Genomic DNA, 24,065 nt, shown 5'->3' with positions numbered 1-24,065 from the left:
TCTTCAAGGATAAATTCTATAATTTGTTGTTTTGTTGATGGTGGTGGGAAATGCTGTCTCAGGCGCAGCTCCAGAATCTTCCATAAGTCTTCAATTGGTTTGAGATCAGGTGACTGACACACACACACTTTAAACTCCATGATATTATTTATTCTAGCCATGGTAGCCAAAATGATGGGCAACTGGGCATTATTATATCTTACATGACCCTAAGCATGAAGTTGCTTAATTAACTCAGGAACTATATCTGTGTGGAAGTACCTGTTTTCAACATACTTTGTATCCCTCATTTACTCAAGAGTTTCTTTTATTTTGTCAGTTACCCGTACATTTAGGCAAAATAGATTAGAATATTATTCCAGTGTTGGCCTTTTAAGCAGTGGTGTAAAGTACTGAAGTAAAAATACTTTAAAGTACTACTTAAGTAGTTTTGGGGGGTATTTATTTTTTTGACTACTTTTACTTCACTACGTTCCTTGAAGAAAATATTGTACTTTTTACTCAAAACATTTTCCCTGAAACCCAAAAGTACTCATTACATTTTGAATGCTTAGCGGGATAGGAAAATGGTCCAATTCACACACTTATCAAGAGAACATCCCTGGTCATCCCTACTGCCTCTGATCTGGTGGACTCACTAAACACAAATGCTTTTTTTGTCAATTATGTCTGAGTGTTGGAGTGTGCCCCTGGCTATCCATACATTTAAAAAACAAGAAAATGGTGCCATCTGGTTTGCTTAGTAAGGAATTTTAAATTATTTATACTTTTACTTTTGATACTTAAGTATATTTCAAACCAAATACTTTTAGACTTTTACTCAAGTAGTATTTTACTGGGTTACTTTCACTTTTACTTGAGTCATTTTCTATTACGACATCTATAGAAGTACACTACATTACCAAAAGTATGTGGACACCTGCTCGTCGAACATCTCATTACAAGATTATGGGCATTCATATGGAGTTGGTCCCGCCTTTGCTGCTATAACCGTCCTCCACTCTTCTGGGAAGGCTTTCCACTAGATGTTGGAACATTGCTTTAGGACTTGCTTCCATTTAGCCACAAGAGCTTTAGTGAGGTCAGGCACGGATGATGGGCGATTAGGCCTGCTCACAGTCGGCGTTCCAATTTGTCCCAAAGGTGTTTGATGGGGGTTGAGATCAGGGCTTTTTGCAGGCCAGTCAAGTTCTTCCACACCGATTTCGACAATCTATTTCTGTATGGACATCGCTTTGTACACGGGGGTATTATGTTGAAACAGAAAAGGGTCTTTCCCAAACTGTTGCCACAAAGTTGGAAACACAGAATCATCTAGAATGGCATTGTATGCTGTAGCATTAAGATTTCCCTTCACTGGAACTGAGGGGCCTAGCCCGAACCATGAAAAAAATCCACAGACCATTATTCCTCCTCCACCAAATTTTACAGTTGGCACTACACATTCGGGCACTGGTATACACACTGGTAGCGTTCTCCAGGCATCCGCCAAATGTCGGACTGCCAGATGGTGAAGTGTGATTCATAACTCCAGAGAACATGTATACACTGCTCCAGAGGCCAACGGCAGCGAGCTTTACACCACTCCAGCCGACGCTTGGCATTGCACATGGTGATCTAGGCTTGTGTGCGGCTGCTTGGCCATGGAAATCCATTTCATGAAGCACCCGACGAACAGTAATGTTGCTGAAGTTGCTTCCAGAGGCAGTTTGGAACTTTCTAGTGAGTGTTGCAACCAAGGACAGGTTTTTACTCACTACGTGCTTCAGCATTCGGCGGTCCCGTTCGGTGAGCCTGTGTGGCCTACCACTTTGTGGCTAAGCCGTTGTTGCGCCTAGACATTTCCACTTCCCAATAACAGTACTTACAGTTCACCGGGGCAGCTCTACTACCAATGTTTGTTTATGGAGATTGCATGCCTGTGTACTCAATTTTATAAACCTGTCAGCAACGGGTGTGGCTGAAATAGCTGAATCCACTAATTTGGAAGGCAGTCCACATACTTTTGTATGTATAGTGTATTTTAATGTGGGATGGTCATCTACAGTTCGGGATGTTAAAAGTTGCACTTTGGGAAGATTCTGTCCCGGTGATGAAAAAAGTTATTTTTGAGCCCTGGGTAGTTACATTCATGAGCAATCCAATGAATGAATGTTTTAAAATTTTAAAACAAGTAAAAGTTAATGAACATTTCATAAATCTATTCCTATGTTCCTGTGTAACTAGTGAACTATTTACTGGTGATGAGATAATTGTGTAAAAATAGTTTTATAGTGGGTGATGCTATGCTAGGTTGGCTATTTTAGCTCGCTAGCACAGTATCTTCCCCTTTTCAACTGCAGCTCCAAATGAGCAGCACTTAGTGAGTCACTGTTCACCCTAGTGAAAAAGTAGTTAGTGCCCTTAATGGAGGTACCAAATTAATTAATGGATACATAGCTAGCTAACTACAGTACACTGTACAATTCATAATAGACTGGGACTTTGTTGTCAGCTAGCTAGCAAGTCTATTGCTTGAGCATGATGCTACACTGATTAGTTAATTTTGAAGTCTATCGTTAGATCCATATCGAAGAGTTTTATTTTGAATGTCACTGAATTATTTTATGAATTAATACTACAATTCAATTGTGTTACTAAGTAAGATGTTTCTGGAGTCAGATTTTAAGTTAATTTGGTATAAGAAATGAGTTATTCAAGACCATGTACTAGCCAAGCGTGGTGAAGGGTACACAAATAGAATAATGGGTTTTAACATTTAAATGTAGTTAAAGAAGGGGTGTGGTGGTGACTTTCTGAACTGGTACGAGTAACAACACAGTTTAAAGAAAGATTTGTGTTTCAGTTGTTTTTGGGGTATATTGACCAAATTCACCAGAAACAATCATTTCAGACCTTTTTAAAACAAAACATCTCCCGTGGGGACATGACCCCAGACCCCCCTAGAGGGGTTATGACACCGGAACCCGTTGACCCTGACCCCAACCCCAAATATCCAACAAAAAGTGATGCCCTTGCTTACAGCACAAACTACAGAGAGGGTTCATGTCAGACAGATGCCCCAATGGAAAAACCTTGACAACCCACAACAAAAGTGACATGATTGGACTGATACTGCAGGGTCATCTCTATCCTGATTTAGTCATCTCTACCAACTGGTCTCTCCATTCAATATACTTGGTCAGTTAGATAGATATATTCCCTCCTTACAGTGATACAGAACTAACATCACACATGATCTAATGCTGAGGCTGAAACATTGGAAACGGAAATCCCAGACAGAAAATGACATCAGATGTAGATGTTATGATAATTTCACCTCTCTCATTCCTTAACTATTGACCTTGACAAGACATCACCCTCCACATGTTTCCTTTGTGTTCAGCTGAGCACACACAAACTATTAGCCTACTGTCACCCATTACTGTTAGCTCCCGTTCTCTCTCTTTCTCTGAGAGCCCTGGGTCTGTGTACTCTGTGAAGCAGCTGATGCAGTCAGGACTCCAGAGACAGATAAAGACAGAAGTGTTCAGACTAAATCAAGCTCTGATGCAAACAGGACCACACTCAATTTAAAAAGCAGGAACTTTGCCTGGCTGAGCCACAGCAATGGAGGAAGTGGTTTTTTCAGGGAGTGGAAGCTGCTGACAGACATTTAGAGTTAAACTGCGTCTAGTGTATTCAGTCCCCAACCCTTTCTAGAAGAGACAACATTTCAATGAACCTGATAAATGGTTCAACACAGGCCACTATTTGAAGTTGTCACAGGTGTAAGTTATGGGTCTTAATGGAAACTGTCCCCTAGTGTTGAGGATGTGAGTGGGGTGTGAGAGGAGTGGGTGGGTGGCACGAGGCTGAGCCACAGGCTGATGAGACACAGATGACTGCATGCTTCTATTTTGAGTTGCTATTTTTTAGGTTAACACCTCAAACTGCTGCTTGTCCTGACACACAACATAGACTCTCTCTCTGCTCCTCTGTACTTTGACATGGGGGCGGAGGCACACAGTGTTATGGTGCTGGTCAAGGTTCTGTGTAACAGTGCAATAAGAAGTAAAGTTATTGTATGTGTGTGTCCCGATAGCCCCCCCTAAGATTTAAGACACTCTGTAAAGTCTGTTTGTGTTTAATATGCAACACTGTACTGAGCAATTCCAAAGTTACACTTTAAACGTTTGCAATAATTTTTTGAGGGGCATTGTTTTAAATTGAACTAGGCAAGTCAGTTAAGAACAATTTGTTATTTACAATGACAGCCTACTGGGGAACAGTGGGTTAACTGCCTTGTTCAGGGACAGAATGACAGGTTTTTACCTTGTCAGCTCGGGGATTCGACACAGCAACCTTTTGGTTACTGGCCCAACGCTCTAACCACTAGGCTACCTGCCGTACAACTCTATGCACAATGACTACTTTTAACATTGTCCAAAAACACATTTACTTAAAAAAAACAGTGCAGATGCAAATTTTGGAACAGAATGACAGTTTGTGCTGTTCTTCCAGGTAAATGTGATTTTGTAAAATGTTCAGTGGAAATTGTTAAAAAGTAGACCTTGTGCACAGAGTTGTATGGTTTGTTTAACTTTGCAATCATTTTATTTTGTTTGACATACATTTTAAAGTGAGAAATCTGAGTCTCAGCATCATTCTGTTGTCGTGGAATTGCCCTGCTGGTTAGAGAGGAACACAGGTGAGAAAGAGAAAGTGATGTTATAAAACAAGGGAGATGAGATGGGATGGGATTGAGAGGGACTTGGAGCGTCAAGCAGACGTTGGGAAAGCAGCAATAACAGTGGTGTTGGCGTGTGGAGGCCTGTGCCCTACTTTTTAGTCTCTACTCTTTGTCATACATATAGGGCCCCAAGCACTTCATCTGAGAAAGCTAACAAAGCAAAAAGATAGATCTGAACTGTGAAACTATCAGATAAGTGCTGTCAAGAGTGCATGTCCTAAAGTGTGAGGGCAGGCTATGCCCACATCTTGGTCAATAAAACCTCACAGACACACCCACTGCACTGACTCTGGTCTTCAGCGATTGGCCCCTGGTGGAAGCTTTGCAAAAAAAAAAAAACTCAGATTCTACTTTTCAAGAGGTTAAAGGGATACTTCCCCAGAGTCGAATGAACTCATGGATACCATTTGTATGTCTTTGCATCCAGTATGAAGGAAGTTAGAGGTAGTTTTAAGAGCCCATGCTAACCAGCGTTTGCGCTAACGCTATTTAGCAACTTCCTTCAAACTGCACACGTAGACATAAAAATGGTATCCACCAGTTCATCTGACTCTGGGCTTCATAGCCAACATTGTGAAGTATTGCTTAATAGCTTTTTGGCACCATGACAGCAGGTTGAGTATGTCAGCCCATTGTTCCAGAGTGCCGCAGGGGTCTAAGGCACTCTATCTCAGTGTAAGATGTGTCACTGCAGTCCCTGGTTCACATCAAGGCTGCATCCCTTCTGGCTGTGATTGGAAGTCCCATAGGGTGGTGCACAATTTGTCCGGGTTTGTCCTTCATTGTAAATAAGAATTTGTTCTTAACTGACTTGCCTAATTAAATAAAGGTTCAATTTTAAAAATTGGACTGTGTGACCATAAGAGATAATAAGAAGCCCAGACAGCCACTGGAGGACGGTGGGTCTCAAGGCCCACTGACGATCCCAGTTCGCACGGGTTCAGGTTACACATTATTAAAATGGACCAAAAGTAAACCAGACGAGTGAAACTATGTTATAGAGGGCAGTTCCAGTGACAAACATAACCCAAACCAATAGTAGCCTACAATGGTATAAAGAGGTATCCATGTAGCCCCTAAAGCAATGCACATCAACCAGAGAGAGAAATGTAGAAAGTCATAACAGGTCATTCTTTTGATACTGTCACTTTAACATCTATCAATGGCTGTATTTGAGTGGCTGTACGAGAGTGGCGGTATGAGATGCAGTAAGATAGGGTATTATCACACTTCAGCTTGTTTGTGCATGCAAGGCACCGACCCCAGATGCAAAGTCTCTGCTGGTTGTGGTTTCCAGCACACTTTACAATGGCATGCTTGACATACTGCTAGCAGGGAGCACAATTAACACATTAGAACAGCATGTGTGGTTATGGCCCTTTGCTGATGTCGCTTCTGCCTTTCCGACAGGCTCAAGCTAGTCTCTAGACAGACGTGTTGCTTCCTATAATGTACTCATGTGGGTCTGGGTTTGAGACTAGGCGTAAGCTAGTCTCTAGACAGACGTGTTGCTTCCTATAATGTACTCATGTGGGTCTGGGTTTGAGACTAGGCGTAAAGCTAGTCTCTAGACAGACGTGTTGCTTCCTATAATGTACTCATGTGGGTCTGGGTTTGAGACTAGGCGTAAGCTAGTCTCTAGACAGACGTGTTGCTTCCTATAATGTACTCATGTGGGTCTGGGTTTGAGACTAGGCGTAAAGCTAGTCTCTAGACAGACGTGTTGCTTCCTATAATGTACTCATGTGGGTCTGGGTTTGAGACTAGGCGTAAGCTAGTCTCTAGACAGACGTGTTGCTTCCTATAATGTACTCATGTGGGTCTGGGTTTGAGACTAGGCGTAAAGCTAGTCTCTAGACAGACGTGTTGCTTCCTATAATGTACTCATGTGGGTCTGGGTTTGAGACTAGGCTCAAGCTAGTCTCTAGACAGACGTGTTGCTTCCTATAATGTACTCATGTGGGTCTGGGTTTGAGACTAGGCGTAAGCTAGTCTCTAGACAGACGTGTTGCTTCCTATAATGTACTCATGTGGGTCTGGGTTTTCGAGACTAGGCGTAAGCTAGTCTCTAGACAGACGTGTTGCTTCCTATAATGTACTCATGTGGGTCTGGGTTTGAGACTAGGCGTAAGCTAGTCTCTAGACAGACGTGTTGCTTCCTATAATGTGCTCATGTGGGTCTGGGTTTGAGACTAGGCGTAAGCTAGTCTCTAGACAGACGTGTTGCTTCCTATAATGTGCTCATGTGGGTCTGGGTTTGAGACTAGGCGTAAAGCTAGTCTCTAGACAGACGTGTTGCTTCCTATAATGTACTCATGTGGGTCTGGGTTTGAGACTAGGCGTAAGCTAGTCTCTAGACAGACGTGTTGCTTCCTATAATGTTCTCATGTGGGTCTGGGTTTGAGACTAGGCGTAAGCTAAACACACAGACATTCACTAAGATGCCGCCTATAATTAGCGGCTCTATATGGGGAAAGGACACTATCGGCTCTTGCCCTGTAAAGAAAGGACTGGAAAGGGAATGGCAAAATGAGTGTAAACTATGCATCTCAGGTCTACAAGTAGCACTACTGATGGGGATGTATTTAGAAGTGCCTATTACCTTGCGTCTGGCCCTTGGCATTAGTTTATCACCCAACAGTACAGTATGGAATGTGTATATGCAAATTCCCCAAAAGTTCTCCAAGGGGACTTTTCAGAGCGGTAAAGGAAAATATGATCAGGGTATTTTTTACTGACAGTCTGGCTATATTCATTCTGCTTTATCATAAAGGCTATTTGAGTGAATTGCCAAGAGGATACAATTGTGTCATGACAGCCACATCAGTCCCTATTCATCCTCACAGTGCCCAGGGCTTAAAGTGTCATTTCCAAAACGTTCAACTTCGTATTCATCATTTTCAGCACCACCCGAACAAATGTGAAAATAGTGCGTTTTGTTTTGTTGTAAAAAAAAATGTTTTGCTCGTGGTTACATTTCTCCAGCCCCATCTCTCAGCTTTTTATAGGAACAGGGAAGGGATTCGGCTTTATTACTGTTTTAACTAATGATTGCCGCTTTAAAGCTACTCACCCATCCTTCAAAAGTATCTTCTGTGTTCGAGGTTTTGATCAAGTCCTCAAATTGAATAATGCAGTTGGCAACAAAGTCGTCATACCCTATGGGTGCATCATGAAATACAGCCAACTCTATATGCTTGCCGTCGTTGACATTGAGGCAAAACTCTTCGTTGTAAGTTGGCATGTTGGTTTTCTGTTTTGTATGCGTTTGTCCAATTTTGTACTCGTCCACCTTTATCACAAGGTAAGGGTCTAGAGTGGGAGCCGTTTTGTTGAACATTACAGAGTGACGAAGAGAAAAAGTAGTTGGTTTGAGGTCCACCGCCTCACCAATTCTAAGCTTCAGATACCCGTTGAACTTCATATTGTTCCTCTACAGAAAGAAAAAAAACGTAACAAGTTCAAAGTAATAAATAAATAAAAAAAGACTTTAAACTCAAATTAAAACTACGCTATTGCGATAGTCATGTAAAGCATTCCTACATACTGACCTAATTTCAAAATAATATAAATCAATATATTTGACTGTGAATTTGAGTCCAATGTTGCATCCTAGAGCAATTCGAAGACATTGCTCGTCAATAGGCATTTGCAGGTGACTCGTTCGGACGGTGCTCTTGACCCTCGGTCGTGAGCGGTGCCCTGGACCAGCGCGTGTGATCTTGCCTCCCAAAACAACACTGCTGATGTAGGCTATACAGAAAGCGCGCACGTTCTGAGAACGACCTAGGTCTACTTCAAGGAAGCACAAGGCAAGTTCCGTAAAAAGGAAGTAACAGAAGTAGGGACCATGCACGATAATGCTTTCTATAGAGTTTCTTCTTTCTCAATGCACGTGTTTACATTTTGTTCTGACTAATCGGCATGCTACAACTAACTGTAAAAGGTCTAGTCAATATTAGTCTCATCGGTTATTATCAAGGATTGATATAATAATGTGAAAAAGTAGCATTAAGACTATAACTACCGTAGCGCACTTGCAGCGCTTAGGGTTGCCTCAGAGCATGGGGGTAGGCTATCGAAATGATTCTCCTGTCCTCGGCAGATAAATAAGGAAATAGCACCCCCTTGTGATATACAGAAAGTGTGACTACAGCTATTTAGCCTCCAGAGGTCTCTTGTACAGTTCTTGTGTGAAGAATATCACCTGGCACAGCTGTGAAGATGTAATTAAAGGCACATGGCCATGAGCTGCAAGACATGGTAGAAACAAGTGGGCTTTTAATCTGAGTTGTAAGGATGGGCGCTGTGGAGTTGATTTATGCTGAATGCTAATAACACCAGAATCAAAAAGAAGGAAATTAAAGGCAAGAGTTTTCTTCTGAAAGAGTGCCTCAGAGGACCTATGAAAGTAACCAGCAAGCGCTAATGATGACCTTAACTCATGGGTTAGTTCTAACTCCCCTCCAGTCTTAACCCCTCTCTGTCTCTGAATATCTTCCTCTGACACATACTCTCTCTGCCCTCATTTCCAAACTCCCTTGACCCCAATCTTTTTGGCAAAAGAAAAGGTCATATTCGGTGCCACACTGTCAATCTTTGAGGTCAGTAAATATTTCTCTCTCTCACGATCAAAGTCTGGCCGTTATTAGTGTTAGAGTTGACCTCTCAGCCTTCTCTGCCAAACGTCGCCTCCCCACATCTCTCTCTTCCAGCTGCTTCCAATAAAGGGGCCACATCCCAGGGAACAGAGATGGTCTTAAAAAACAAATCTTTTAACACGGCTCTTACAGATCTCAGGGATAGAGCCTGTCTTATAAACAACGGCTTTTACCTGCCCTTATAAAAAGAAGACAGTGATGAGATAAAAGTGACAGATAGATAGGGTAGTGTGGTTTCATATGTTTTTCACAATTATCACCCCAGAATGACTAACCTGAATACAACAGATGTATGTGTATGTCAGTGTGTTCAGCCAGACATTGAGTCATTACATGACAAACATGTGCCCGTAATACATCAAAGTGGTCTAAGACAACCTCCTGAGACAACTTTCATTACCGGTAAAAACACATTCAATTGATCCATCATCCATGGTCTGTGAGTAACCATTCCTCCCAAGGAATACTGTACATTGGTTTTCATTGCCAGTTTTGTGGAGCATTACACCATACAGTCCAGCAGAGGGCAGGCTGAGACTGCTGTTGAACTCAAGAAAGTTCATTTGATAGCCATCTTCCTCCTTCATACCGTATCATCAATCTTTTGTTTTTTTGCATCTTTACTTTTACATGCCCTACTTCCTCATCTTGACAGTGGTCTTTTTTTCTTAGGCTACCTCAGACATTTTTCTCCACAACAGTCGTTTCACTGGCTGGCGTTTATACGATCATGGAGGGTGATTTGTTTGGTCTCTCTGTTTTCCCAACTGTGCTCATCTCTCTATTTCTCCAACTCTCTCCCGTTTTTCATCAATTTTTATACTCTCCTCCCTACAGATGTTGCCATGCCCAAATCAAGAGTTATGATCACACACTTACACACATCTGAACTCAAACGCATGTTCTGGTGTGTACTCCACAAACACACATGACCACACTTTCTCATACATATAATCACACATTTCTTTGCAAGGACACACCTCTGGTGTAAACTCTAAAATTGCATGTTAACGTTCTTGTACACATTAACACAGAAGCAGCTACCTCAACCAGGTTGTAACAGTCCAGGGTATTCATTGGTACGACTAAAGTAACTGCCACCTGTAGTGTTTCCACATTCCCTTCACCGTCCACATTACGATTTATGCTCCTGTAACCCTGGACAGCTCTATTCTCTGGCTCCCTGCCCAGGTACACTCTATAGCTGCAGCTAATGAACCATAGCATTGGTGCCAAATGGGACAACAGGGAATATGGGTAATATGGGCCAGGTATGGTGAGCTCCATCCCCAGCCCTCTGTGTGTGACCCCGGTAAGGGAAGGCCCATGTGGCTAGTATATAAACACCATGCCTCCCACATCAACCCCCTCCCAATCACCCCCCTCAGACCCAACCCAATTGCCTCCATCCCTCACAGGGGCAGTACCCCAACACTATCCCCCTCACCTAATGCCACATTGGACCTCTCGTCCCCTTCAGGTTGGGTACGACTAGAGACTCCTACACACTGAATACTGAACTAGGCCAAATGAGCTGATTATGTGTAATCCACCAGTATCTTTCCTAGTCACTGTCCTCACAGGGCTATAAACAGAGATATCAAAAGGTACATGATAAACCAGAGTGAACCCTTCAAAAGAGAGCTTATATGTAGGTTATATGTGTCATCATTACCAGTGGCATTATGCCAAACAATTGCAAAATGATAAGCCAAGATGGTTGAATGCAATTTGGGGCGTGTCAATGTTGAATGACAATAACCACTTATTTGTTATTGTGAGAACGTACTATTTATTCTTTGCAGAACTAAGTCAATGTATGTTTGCCCTCCACTAGCTTTTGAGCCCCTCAGTTTACCTCTCCCCCAGCAAAATAAAAACAGCAGTCCTTTAGATGAAATGAGGGGAGAACCAGCAGGCCATAAATCACAGTCGTAAAAGCTGATTTGGTGCGAAGTGTCCCTTTTATTCACACGTCCATATTTCATACCAGCACTCTGCCGCTGGGAAACGTGACACCTTAATTGGTACAGGTTGAGGGCAAGGGAAAAAGGCATGGAGAGATAGAGACAGCGAGAAAGAGAAAGTTTGTGCCAATCAGGGTGCATGAGACCTCACTAGCTCACTTTACCACTACTTTCACCCTTTTTGGAGTAGGGACAGAGTGAGTTCTGTTTTTCCTATTTCAAGTTTAATATAGAGAGACACGCAGATTGTGTGTGAATAGTACCATAGTAGATGTAAAAAGATAAGTTAGGGGGTGAGAGAAGACAGGATATAGAAATATAGACTGGGAGACAGAGACTTAGAGGAAGGGAATGAAGGGAAAAATGAGAGCGAGTGAGAGAATGTTGTGAAAAGCAGAGGAATGTGTGTGAGAGACTGGGCCATCCAGTGTGGGAGGGTGGGGGGCTATGTCAAAGCCCCTCCTGGGTAATTGGCTCCAGATGTGGGGCAGCGTGGCTTCTGCCAGTGAGGCGTCAGGGCCGCGTTAAGGGCTCAGCGAAGTGCTAAGGGGATCGGGGGAAAGGCAAATGCACCCCCCACTTCCCAAAAACAGAGCCTACTCAAAGCCCCATACTGTGCTGCTCACTATTGTGGCCCCCTTTCCAGACAAACTTCCCCACCTACCCAGCCCTCTCTGTACAAGTCAGCTAAGGGCTGTTGGAGACTACCATTCTGCTCTAAATGTAGTAAACAGCTCATTGTGCTCTCCTCTTCTAATGTTTCTGTGCAGTTATGTGGAATTATTTTTTACCTCTAATCTGGTCCTATTTTTCTATGGTGACAGCATTGCTTGAATCAGTCTATTCAACATTATTTTTCTGCTATTGTGTCAACTATGACTGTAGTGAGAAAGAGAAAAGTGATCAGCATGGAACCCAATTCTACTGCCAAGGCTTCACAAATGCATTCTGTTGACATTTGGTTGGTGTTGAGCGATGAACTCAGCGTTGTCTTTCTGTTGCAGGGATTGATAAAGCACTTGAGAGGACAACTAGGGGAAGTGGAACTGGAGGGCACTTTATCGAGCAGACCCGACATCCAGTCAAGAGAAGGCACTGCTCCATTCTTGTCATTATAATAAGGGTTAGACACACAGCCTGTCAGCCACAAAGACAATACAATGGTGTGTTTTCAAGATCTTTACAAGAAACTGCCTGTTGCAATGTGAAAAAGTAATGTTAGCTTCTTTCAGCTTAACCTTTCACGTATGCTTTTGTGATCAGTGTATGTCACTCACTTGACAAAGAGGCTGTTTTGAAAAGGTCTGTGGCCCTGAATCTTCCGTCAATTACACTGCGGGAGCCTGCTGCCAGCTTTACATACATTTAACTGAGTGTTAACTCTTCAACCCAGAGAGAGAGAGAGAGAGAGTGTATACACGTTTTACTATACTTGTGAGTACCAGAAGCTCTCACAAGAATAGTAAACCAACTACATTTCAGAGAAGTGAGGACATTTTGCCAATCCTCACTTGTAAAACGGCTATTTCAGGCTTACGGGTTAGGGGTTAAGGAACATAGGATTTTGCATGGGAATTAATTGATGGTCCTCAAAAAGTCATCACGAGTATAGTAATGTGCGTGTGACCAAATTTGATTGGTCGATACCGGACTAAATCTGAACCAATCATAGACGTCTATTTTAACCAAATGTTTCACAAGTAGAGTTCAGTACTGTACAGAACAGTAGAGTACAGTCAAGTAGATATGTTCAGTACAGTACATACAGTTAATTAAACTGTACTCAGGTGTTTGGAGGATATACCCTCCAAACACCAGCTTCTAGGGCATTATCACTTTTATACAAGGGGTTACCAACATATTCAAATAATGATTGACATATTTTCATTAACTTTATTTTGATGAATTTATTCATACTATTTCATCCTTCCACAAGATGTAGTCATGACACAAATCTAGGGTTGCTACCCAAGCCGGCTGGTCAATCGTTCTATCGGTTCAGTTGGCAGAGACGCGACCCAGTCATTTAGTATTTTGTTCTGCATATATGGACGCGACCCAATTTTCAGCTGTTTGAAGCTGGTGTACAAAACCAAAAGAAGCAAAAACAAAACTTAAGAACACGAAGCATAGAAATAGCGCACATAGAACAGACTTCTTAGACTTGCCTTTAATGAGAATGAAAGATCTATAACTGACCATTTCTATGTGAATTCGGTCAGGTCTTGCAAAAAGTTACATATTGTAGCTTTAATAATTAATAAACAAATTTGTTATCAAGAAAAACACTAACTCATTTGTAGGTCTACTTTTAATTGTTACTTCTGTGAACTTTCATTATCCTACTTAAATGTGGGTTTTTGGTAACAGAATGACAATTTAAAAAAACTGAGGATGGATTACTCCACAAAACTAAGCTAAATGACAGTGACAAGAAGGAGCATGTACAGAATGAAAATATTAGAAAACATACATCCATAAGGCACTAAAATAATGCAAAAAATGTGGCAAAGAAATTTACTTTTGTCCTGAATAGCCTAAAAAAGCGTTGCTTGTGGCAAATTCAAAACAACAACACATCACTGAGTACCAGGAGTGTAAATTGGGTATGTCAGAGTATGGCAGTTGCCATACACTAGCTCAACACCAACAATTTAAAATAGGCTACTAAAATCATTCCAATCCCAATTTAATAAGGCAATTGCAGTTTAGCGGGATTAGTGGCTGGCTTTAGGACCACGTGAGTGGCAAAGAGCGAACTGGCAGGGTTCAGTACATTCAAAAAGTATGCAGACCCCTTGACTTTTTCCACATTTTGTTATGTTACAGCCTTATTCTAAAATTGATTAAATAAATAAAAAATCCTCATCAATCTACACAATACCCCATAATGACGAAGCGAAAACAGGTTTTTAGAAATTAAGCCATGAGGTCGAAGGAATTGTCCGTAGAGCTCCAAGACAGGATTGTGTCAGGGCACAGACCTGCGGAAGGGTACCAAAACATTTCTGCAGCATTGAAGGTCACCAAGAACACAGTGGCCTCCATTATTCTTAAATGGAAGACGTTTGGAACCACCAAGACTCTTCCTAGAGCTGGCTGCACGGCCAAACTGAATAATCGGGGAGAAGGGCCTTGGTCAGGGAGGTGGCTAAGAACCCGATGGTCACAGAGCTCCTAAAGGACTCAGACCATGAGAAACAAGATTCTCTGGTCTGATGAAAGATGAAAGACTGAATTCTTTGGCCTGAAAGCCAATCATCACGTCTGGAGGAAACCTGGCACCATCCATACGGTGAAGCATGGTGGTGGCAGCATCATGCTGTGGGGAAGTTTTTCAGCGGCAGGGACTGGGAGACTGGTCAGGATCGAGGGAAAGATGAACGAAGCAAAGTATAGAGAGATCCTTGATGAAAACCTGCTCCAGAGCACTCAGGACCTCAGACTGGGGCGAAGGTTCACCTGCCAACAGGACAAAGACTCGAATCAAACATTTCTGGAGAGACCTGAAAATATTTTTTGGGGACAGCAGTGGCTTCTTCCATGGTGTCCTCCCATGAACACCATTCTTCTTTAGTGTTTTACGTATTGTAGACTCTTCAACAGAGATGTTAGCATCTTCCAGAGATTTCAGTAAGTCTTTAGCTAACACTCTAGGATTCTTCTTAACCTCATTGAGCATTCTGCGCTGTGCTCTTGCAGTCATCTTTGCAGGATGGCCACTCCTAGGTAGAGTAGCAACAGTGCTGAAATTTCTCAATTTATAGACAATTTCTCTTACCGTGGACTTTCTTTTAGAGATACTTTTGTAACCCTTTCCAACAATTCTTAATCTTACGTTTTATGAGATCTCTTGTTTGTTTTTTTCACCTTTATTTAACCAGGTAAGCTAGTTGAGAACAAGTTCTCATTTGCAACTGCGACCTGGCCAAGATAAAGCATAACAGTTCGACACATACAACAACAGAGTTACACATGGAATGAACAAAACATACAGTCAATAATACAGTAGAAAAAAATAAAACTAAAAGTCTATATACAGTTAGTGCAAATTAGGTAAATTAAGGAAATAAATAGGCCATGGTGGCGAAGTAATTACAATATAGCAATTAAACACTGGAATGGTTGATGTGCAAAATATGGATGTGCAAGTAGAGATACTGTGGTGCAAAAGGTGCAAAATAAATAAATACAGTATGGGGATGAGGTAGATAGATGGGCTGTATACAGATGGGCTATGAACAGGTGCAGTGATCTGTGAGCTGCTCTGACAGCTGGTTCTTTAAGCTAGTGAGGGAGATGGAAATCTCCAGCTTCAGTGATTTTTGCAGTTCATTCGAGGCATGGTTCACATTCGGCAATGCTTCTTGTGAATAGCAAACTCAAATTTTGTGAATGTTTTTTATTGGGTAGAGCAGCTCTAACCAAAATCTCCAATCTCGTCTCATTGATTCGACTCCAGGTTAGTTGACTCCTGACTCCAATTAGCTTTTGGAGAAGTCATTAGCCTAGGGGTTCACATATTTTTTTCAACCTACACTGTGAATGTTTAAATGTTGTATTCAATATAGACAATAAAAATACAATAATTTGTGTATTATTAGTTTAAGCACACTGAGTTTGTCTATTGTTGTGACTTAGATGAAGATCATGTCAAATTTATGCAGAAATCCAGGAAATTCTGTGTTGAAGTGTTGAAGTAACAATGTTTATTCCAACAACAGCACAGGCAAACGACAGGTCAAGGCAGGCAGGGGTTGGTAATCCGGAGTAGGGGGCAAAGGCACCAGACGGCAGGCAGGCAGAGTGGTCAGGTAGGTGGGCTCAGAGTCAGGACAGGCAATGGTCAAAACCAGGAGGGTGAGAAGAGAGAGACTTTCGAAAAGCAGGAGCTGAGAAACAAAACGCTGGTTGACTTAACAAACAAGACGAACTGGCACAGACAGACAGAAAACACAGGTATAAATACCCAGGGGATAAGTGGGAAAGACGGGCGACACCTGGATGGGGGTGGACACAAGCACAATAACAGGTGAAACAGATCAGGGCGTGACATTTACCCCCCACCCCCTCTAGGGACGCCACCTGGCATCCTACCTGGACACATACCTGGTTGAGCGCGGTGTCAGCATTGGAATTCCGAGATGAAGCCTGGGTCCAGGATGTCCCTAGCGGAGACATAGCACCTCTCCTCCGGGCCATAACCCTCCCAGTTAACCAGGTACTGGAATCTGCCCCGAGACGTCTCACCCTGTACGCTGTTTGGCCGTCCATGAGACGGGGGAGAGGGGTGGGCCTGGAAACAGGAGACAAAGGGCTGTGAGACATGGGTTTAGATATAGACATGAAAAGTAGGACGTATACGGAGGGTACGGGGTAACAGAGGACAAACAGCAGATGGGCTATTGATTTTGGAGCTGGGGGGAAAGGTCTCGGCTTCCGGGGGTGTAGGTGCCAGACTATAGCGGTGTGTCAGCTCAACCGGCTTAACCTCCTTGGGTACCGGTCGGTGTTTTGGAGGTGAAGTGGCCCGGGCCTTACTGAACCCCTCCCGGAGGTCCTGGTACTCCTTGGGAATGGCGAAGAGGTTCAGGGCAATTTCCAATCCCCCAGGAAGACGTCCCTCGGCAGGCAGCGCTGATTTCAGGCAATGGGCATGGCAGAATGGGATCTAGCCCACGATGGCACCAGTAGACCAGTCAATCAAGGGATTGTGTCGCTGGAGCCAAGAGAATCCCAATACCACAGGACTCAATTAGCGGGAATTGGATGGTCTCGCTGTTGTTCCCCGACACTCATAGGTTGATGGGGGTGGTATGGTGGGTGACCTGGCCTATAGAGCGCCCGTCCAGTGCTCTAACATTCATGGGAATGGAGAGGGGTTGAGTGGGGATGCCCAGCTCGGATGCTAGGGTAACGTCCATAAGACTCATATCGGCCCCCGAGTCAATGAGTATCTGGAGAGACTTGGACTGGTCGCCCCACAGCAGGGTGGCATGGAGAGGGGGGCGAGTAGAAGGAGAAGCAAAATTATCCTTCGGTGTCCTACCAATAAGTTAGGTCTCTTGAAGGGACAGGTAAACACATAATGACAGTAGTATCGCAATACAGACAATTTTGAGTGTTAAGTCTGCATATGTGTTTGCCTGGAGACAGCCTAGCCCTGCCGAGCTGTATCAGCTAGGGAAGAGGCAAATCGTCAGGCTTCGGAGGCTCTTGGAGGAACTCTCGGGGACAAAGATGCCGGGGAATTCCGGAGTTCATTAGATGCAAGGTGGGATCCTTGAGGGAGCGTTTGGGACCGCAATCAGACCTCTCCTACGTTCCCGTAGCCGCTGATCGATCCTAATGGTTAAAGCGATGAGTGAGTCGAGATCCGTTAGTAGTTCCCGGGCTGCAAGCTCTTCCTTTACTTCCTCCGATAATCCGTGCAGGAACAGCGCTTCCGGGTTCCAGGCACCCTACGTTGCTAGCGTGCGGATATCCACCACATGTCTGCCACACTCAGGGAGTCCTGCCGAATCTGGAGTAACTTCTGGTGGGCAGCCTCTCTCCCGGACACCGGAGCCTCGAACACCTTTCTCACCTTCGTCACGAATACCTCCAGACTGAGGCAGACGGCGGATTATTGCTCCCACACCGCTGTGACCCAGGCGAGTGCCCTGCCGGATAGTGCGAGTGCCCTCCCGGACATAATAATGTACACTATCTTTGAGCGGTCCGAGTGGAACGTAGAAAGCTGCAGCTCGAAAACGAGGGAGCACTGGGAGAGAAAGGCCCGGCAGGTTCTGAAATCTCCGATCTCCAGCACTGGGAGATAAGCGGGTTTCCGGGAAACCGGTGTGACGGCGCTGCAACCAGCCGGGTTACTGAGGGGCTGGGAGGTTGCCGTCGTGGTAGGCTGCCTGGTAAACAACCCATGGAATTGCTCCCGCAAAGCGTCCAATGCTAGGTCATGACGTTCGGCCACAACCAGGAACCTTTCCATCAGACCACGAAACAACTCCTCGTGTCTACCAATGAGGGCTCCATGGGATGAGATGGCGTTGCGGAGCTGGTCCAAGTCTGCTGGGTCAGTAATGGCCAGTTCGTACTATCACGTTTCAGGTAAGACCCAAGTGCAGACTGTGTTGAAGTAATAATGTTTATTACAACAACAGGGCATGCAAACGACAGGTCAAGGCAGGCAGGGATCGGTAATCTGGAGTAGGGGCAAAGGCACCAGATAGATTAAAATAGAAAATTAATTTAGGTTCAAATATGTTACATTTAATGAGGTTTTAGAGTCATAAAGAAACTGAATATTTGTATTTTTTTGTCTTCAACTCCTTCAGATTGCTGAAAGATGACAGAATCGTTGTTTTTATTGGGGATTTTCAAATTAATAATTTTCCATATTTTACAAATGTTTGTATTAAACTTTCATTTGGAGGCAAAAATATGTCTGTTTTGAGTATGTTGTCAACCCCTGTCAGTGACTTGTCAACTCCATGTCTGATGCCTAACAACAACAAAAAAATCCGCAATCACTGTTCTGCAACATATGCTTAAACAATTGAAGTATTTGCTGTGCTAGACCCAAGGGATCATGTTTGCTTTATAAATGTTGTTTAATGTCCTAAATGTAAAAAAAACATGCCAAAATATTAACAGAATTAGCCCTGGGCCATTTAATAGTGCTATAAAATGAAACAAAAATACGTTTGGAGATTTGGATTACATATTTGAATAGTATAATGTTAGAATTAAACAATCAAGGCCTTTAAACACTTGTTGGACAATAATTGTACAAATGTAATGCCTTTATGGTGTCTGATGGAGTTGACATAACACCAGTTAGTTGCATTTTATGAAAAATAAGGTTGTTCCTTCACATGGTGTGATAGCTGATACTTTGGTCTATCAAAATGTATATTTCAAATGTTGTTAATATTAAGACAAATATTTGTTGAAAAAAGTTGAGATTGTCCCATCTTTCAAGAATCCCTGAGCTCTAAAACAGCAACATTTTCTCTCAGACTCATAGCAAAATGTGTAAAATAGCATGAGAATTGTCAGACCTTGCAAGCACCGAGAAATTCCATTATGCCACCGCTGACGCAACTGCACTGGGCAGAGGTGGAAGTTAGGTAACGTCGGCTGTTTGACATGACATGAAACTAAACTACAGTTTTTAATCCCGGTGCTGAGCTAGTGTCTACCAGCTAATTGCTGTATGGCATGTGTTTGTAGAATTTTAAGTCACCTATCAACTGAGGTGACTGAAGCTACAGTAGCCAAGTTGATAATGGCTGGAGTAAATTTAGCTTATTTTTGCTGTTCTTCAAATTGTATTACCCTAGGTTTAGGTAAAATGACGCCACTGCTGAGTACCACTCTTTTCAAGTATGGTGGTGGCAGCATGATACTGATGACAAGCATATTCATAACATGATGTAAGGAGAAGGGAGTTTTTTGGGGGATAAAAATAAACAGAATAGAGCTAAGCACAGGCAAAATACTAGAGGGAAACCTGGTTCAGTCTGCTTTCCACCAGACACTGGGAAATGAATACACCTTTCAGCAGGACAATAACCTAAAACAAAAGGCCACATATACAGTGGAGTTGCTTACCAAGACTATCATTGAATATTCCTGAGTGGCTTAATTACAGTTATCGCCTTGAAAATCTATGGCAAGACCTGAAATGGCTGTCTTCCAATGATCAACAACCAACTTAAAGAATTTTTTAAAATAATTATGGGCAAATATTGTACAATCCAGGTGTGTAAAGCTCTTAGAGACTTACCCAAAAAAGACTCCCAGCTGTAGTAACTGCCAAAGGAGATTCTAACATGTATTGACTCAGGGGGTTGAATACTTATCTAATCAAGATATAGTGTTTTAGTTTTCATTCATTTAAAAGCAATGTTAACATTTTCTTCCACTTTGACATTAGAGTATTTTGTGTAGATCGTTGACAGAAAATGACAGTTACATCCATGTTAATCCCACTTTATAACACAACAAAATGTGGAAGTCTAAAAAAAAAGACTCTTAGCTTTCATTTGACACCCAATTTGATATAATGCTATGAACTTCACATGTTGGTGCGCATGGGTCTTTTTACATGGAAATGCCCTAATATGACTGGAGTGGTGTGAATGAGGGGACATCTGTGGACTTAAAAGAGTCCTCAGAGTGAGGAATGTTCTTAGTTTGACGTGAAAAGCATGGTTAGTGATATACCATGTAAATCGATTGGGGTTGAAGATGGTCTGGGGGATGCAGAGAAGCAGGGTAGCCTAGTGGTTAGAGCGTTGGACTAGTAACCGGAAGGTTGCGAGTTCAAACCCCCGAGCTGACAAGGTACAAATCTGTCGTTCTGCCCCCGAACAAGCACCCACTGTTCCCAGGCCGTCATTGAAAATAAGAATTTGTTCTTAACTGACTTGCCTAGTTAAATAAAATAAAAAATAGAAAAAGGAGGAGGGGTTAGAGGCAGCAGGATGACACGGTGGTTACGAAAACACAAGCTGTGGTGACAGTCAAATTACATTATGTAGAGATCTATTATAGTATTTACAAGTAGAATCAGACTGTTCTCATGTCTGCGTGACATTCCACAACCATAATGTTAGAATAATGAAAACTCACACCGCCACTAGGAGAAAGTATAATATCAGAAAGTATTACAAGACTTCTTCTCAGTGCTGGCTTTGAATAGGTTGTAAAGGTGAACAGTAAGCAGATGTCTTACAGGACTTAGATCTACTACAGTGCCAGATGTAGTAGATCTGGCACTGTAACCAAGCCACTGCAGTGAGCCTATAGTGACTGCTCCTCATCTGTTGCAGGAATGACCAGGAAGTGTGGCACTCAAGCAGAGGTTCTGCTCTCCCTCCTGTCCACGCTCTCAAAGCCAACCACTGATCATCCTGGCTACTACCACACACTCTGTTACACCAGGACTACCTAAGGAAACCTGGACTGTCTGACCATTCATCTGTCTGGCCAGGACCTGTCTCTTCCTCCTGGGAGGACTACAGGACATTATACTGGGTCCCTGTGGGTTTACTCTGTATCGTTACTCAGTTCTCAGAATAGGAATACATTGAACTGGAATTCTTAGACTTTTGAAAATATGTATTTAAAATATGCATGCACACACACACACAAACGGGTGTGCTCATAACAACATACATCAAGTCCTTCTGTTTACCTGACTTAGAATTCCTCACAATCAAATGTCGACCGCATTATCTACCAAGAGAATTCTCTTTGATTATAGTCACAGCCGCATATATTCCCCCCCCCGCCCCCCTCAAGCAGACACATCGAGGGCCCTGAACTAACTTTATTTGACTCTATGTAAACTGGAAACCACATATCCTAAGGCTGCATTCATTGTAGCTGGGGATTTTAACAAGGCTAATCTGAAAACAAGACTTGCTGTTCCCACATGCTTCAAGAGGGCCACCATTGTTCCAGTTCCCAAGAAAGCTAAGGTAACTGAGCTAAACGACTACCGCCCCCGTAGCACTCACTTCCGTCATCATGAAGTGCTTTGAGAGACTAGTCAAGGACTATATCACCTCCACCCTACCTGACACCTTAGACCCACTCCAATTTGCTTACCGCCCCAATAGGTCCACAGACGATGCAATCGCAACCACACTGCCCTAACCCATCTGGACAAGAGGAATACCTATGTGAGAATGCTGTTCATCGACTACAGCTCAGCATTTCACACCATAGTACCATCCAAACTCGTCATCAAACTCGTCAAGCTCGAGACCCTGGGTCTCGACCCCGCCCTGTGCAACTGGGTACTGGACTTCCTGATGGTCCGCCCCCAGGTGGTGAGTGTAGGTAACAACATCTCCACCCTACTGATCCTCAACACTGGGGCCCCAGAAGGGTGCGTTCTGAGCCCTCTCCTGTTCTCACTGTTCACCCACCACTGCGTGGCCATGCACACCTCCAACTCAATCATCAAGTTTGCAGACGACACTACAGTGGTAGGCTTGATTACCAACAACGACGAAACGGCCTACAGGGAGGAGGTGAAGGCCCTCGGAGTATGGTGTCAGGAAAATAACCTCACACTCAACGTCAACAAAACAAAGGAGATGATCTTGGACTTCAGGAAACAGCAGAGGGAGCACCCCCCTATCCACATCGACGGGACAGTAGTGGAGAGGGTCGTAAGTTAAGTTCCTCGGCGTACACATCACGGACCAACTGAATTGGTCCACCCACACAGATAGCGTGGTGAAGAAGGCGCAGCAACGCCTCTTCAACCTCAGGAGGCTGAAGAAATTCGGCTTGTCACCAAAAGCACTCAAACTTTTACAGATGCACAATCGAGAGCATCCTGTCGGGCTGTATCACCGCCTGGTACGGCAACTGCTCCGCCCACAACCGAAAGGCTCTCCAGAGGGTAGTGAGGTCTGCACAACGCATCACCGGGGGCAAACTACCTGCCCTCCAGGACACCTACACCACCCGATGTCACAGGAAGGCCATAAAGCTCATCAAGGACAACAACCACCCAAGCCACTGTCTGTTCACCCTGCTATCATCCAGAAGGCGAGGTGCATCAAAGCTGGGACCGAGAACTGAAAAACAGCTTCTATCTCAAGGCCATCACACTGTTAAACAGCCACCACTAACATTGAGTGGCTGCTGCCAACATACTGACAACTCCAGCCACTTTAATATTGGAAAAATTTATGTAAAAAATGTATCACTAGCCACTTTATACAATGCCACTTAATATAATGTTAACATACCCTACATTACTCATCTCATATGTATATACTGTACTCGATACCATATACTGCATCTTGCCTATGCCGTTCTGTACCATCACTCATTCAAATATCTTTATGTACATATTTTTCCGTCCCTTTACACTTGTGTGTATAAGGTAGTTGTGAATTCTTAGGTTATATTACTCGTTGGTTATTACTGCATTGTCGGAACTAGAAGCACAAGCATTTCGCTTCACTCGCATTAATCTGCTAACCATGTGTATGTGACAAATACATTTTTATTTTATTTGAGTAGGGACATGGAATAAGAATTGGTGGTACCTCACGTCCCGATCTCCAACAACAGAAGAAAAAACATGAAAAAATAAAACTGACAGCTCTAAAAAATTATGGGGCAAGCTGCGGCTGCCAACAGAGGTTTAATTTAAGCCCCGTTTTCCCTCCTCCCCACTCCAACTCTCCTCCGTTAAGTCCATTAAGCAAAACAAAAACACTGAGGACACATGCATGAACCCTCCATCAAAACATCTCTGGTCTGCATTAACATACAGCTCAAACTCAGGGAAACGCTTGGAGAAAACTGCCGCATTTGGTTACATCTCTCTACCAAAGTCTACGTATACAAAGCACACAATGTCAACAAGCAGTGGTAGATGTGGAGTCGAGGTTGCTGTGAGCTTGGTCAAACACTAGATGGTGCTTCTGTTCAGTGATTGAGGAATATTGGCAATTTACTCTATACTGGTTCCTTTGGGAACATAAGACATGGCCATCAGTGTAGTGATGTTCCTGATTATCACCATTTCTGTGAAAACCTGTGTCCTGACCAACAGACAACAGTGGTGACAGATAGCTATGATCTGTACAACTCATATCTGTTACTGTTTAACAAGCCTGTGTTTCTGCTGCAAAGCGTTACAGAAGAGCCTCTCTTTGCAACCAAAGTCGT

General features: G+C 43.2%; 1 protein-coding gene across 1 annotated transcript in view; it reads right to left on the bottom strand.

Annotated features, from left to right (window-relative positions):
- Nucleotides 1-8,791, bottom strand: part of prkcha (protein kinase C, eta, a) — a 51,315-nt gene extending 42,524 nt beyond the window's left edge. The window contains exons 1-2 of the mRNA XM_090220842.1: nt 8,284-8,791; nt 7,806-8,165 (exon numbers count right to left, since the gene is read on the bottom strand). Of these exons, the coding sequence (XP_090076968.1) occupies nt 7,806-8,156 (351 nt within the window). The 5' untranslated portion in view covers nt 8,157-8,165; nt 8,284-8,791. The remainder of the gene's footprint in view (nt 1-7,805; nt 8,166-8,283) is intronic.
- Nucleotides 8,792-24,065: the final 15,274 nt, after the last annotated feature.

The sequence above is a fragment of the Oncorhynchus mykiss genome, chromosome 25 (genome assembly GCF_057628025.1).
Source record: "Oncorhynchus mykiss isolate SJ-2025 chromosome 25, ASM5762802v1, whole genome shotgun sequence".
Classification (NCBI taxonomy): domain Eukaryota; kingdom Metazoa; phylum Chordata; class Actinopteri; order Salmoniformes; family Salmonidae; genus Oncorhynchus; species Oncorhynchus mykiss.
Note: the sequence above shows the minus strand (reverse complement) of the source record. Positions and strands in the feature narration are given on the sequence as shown.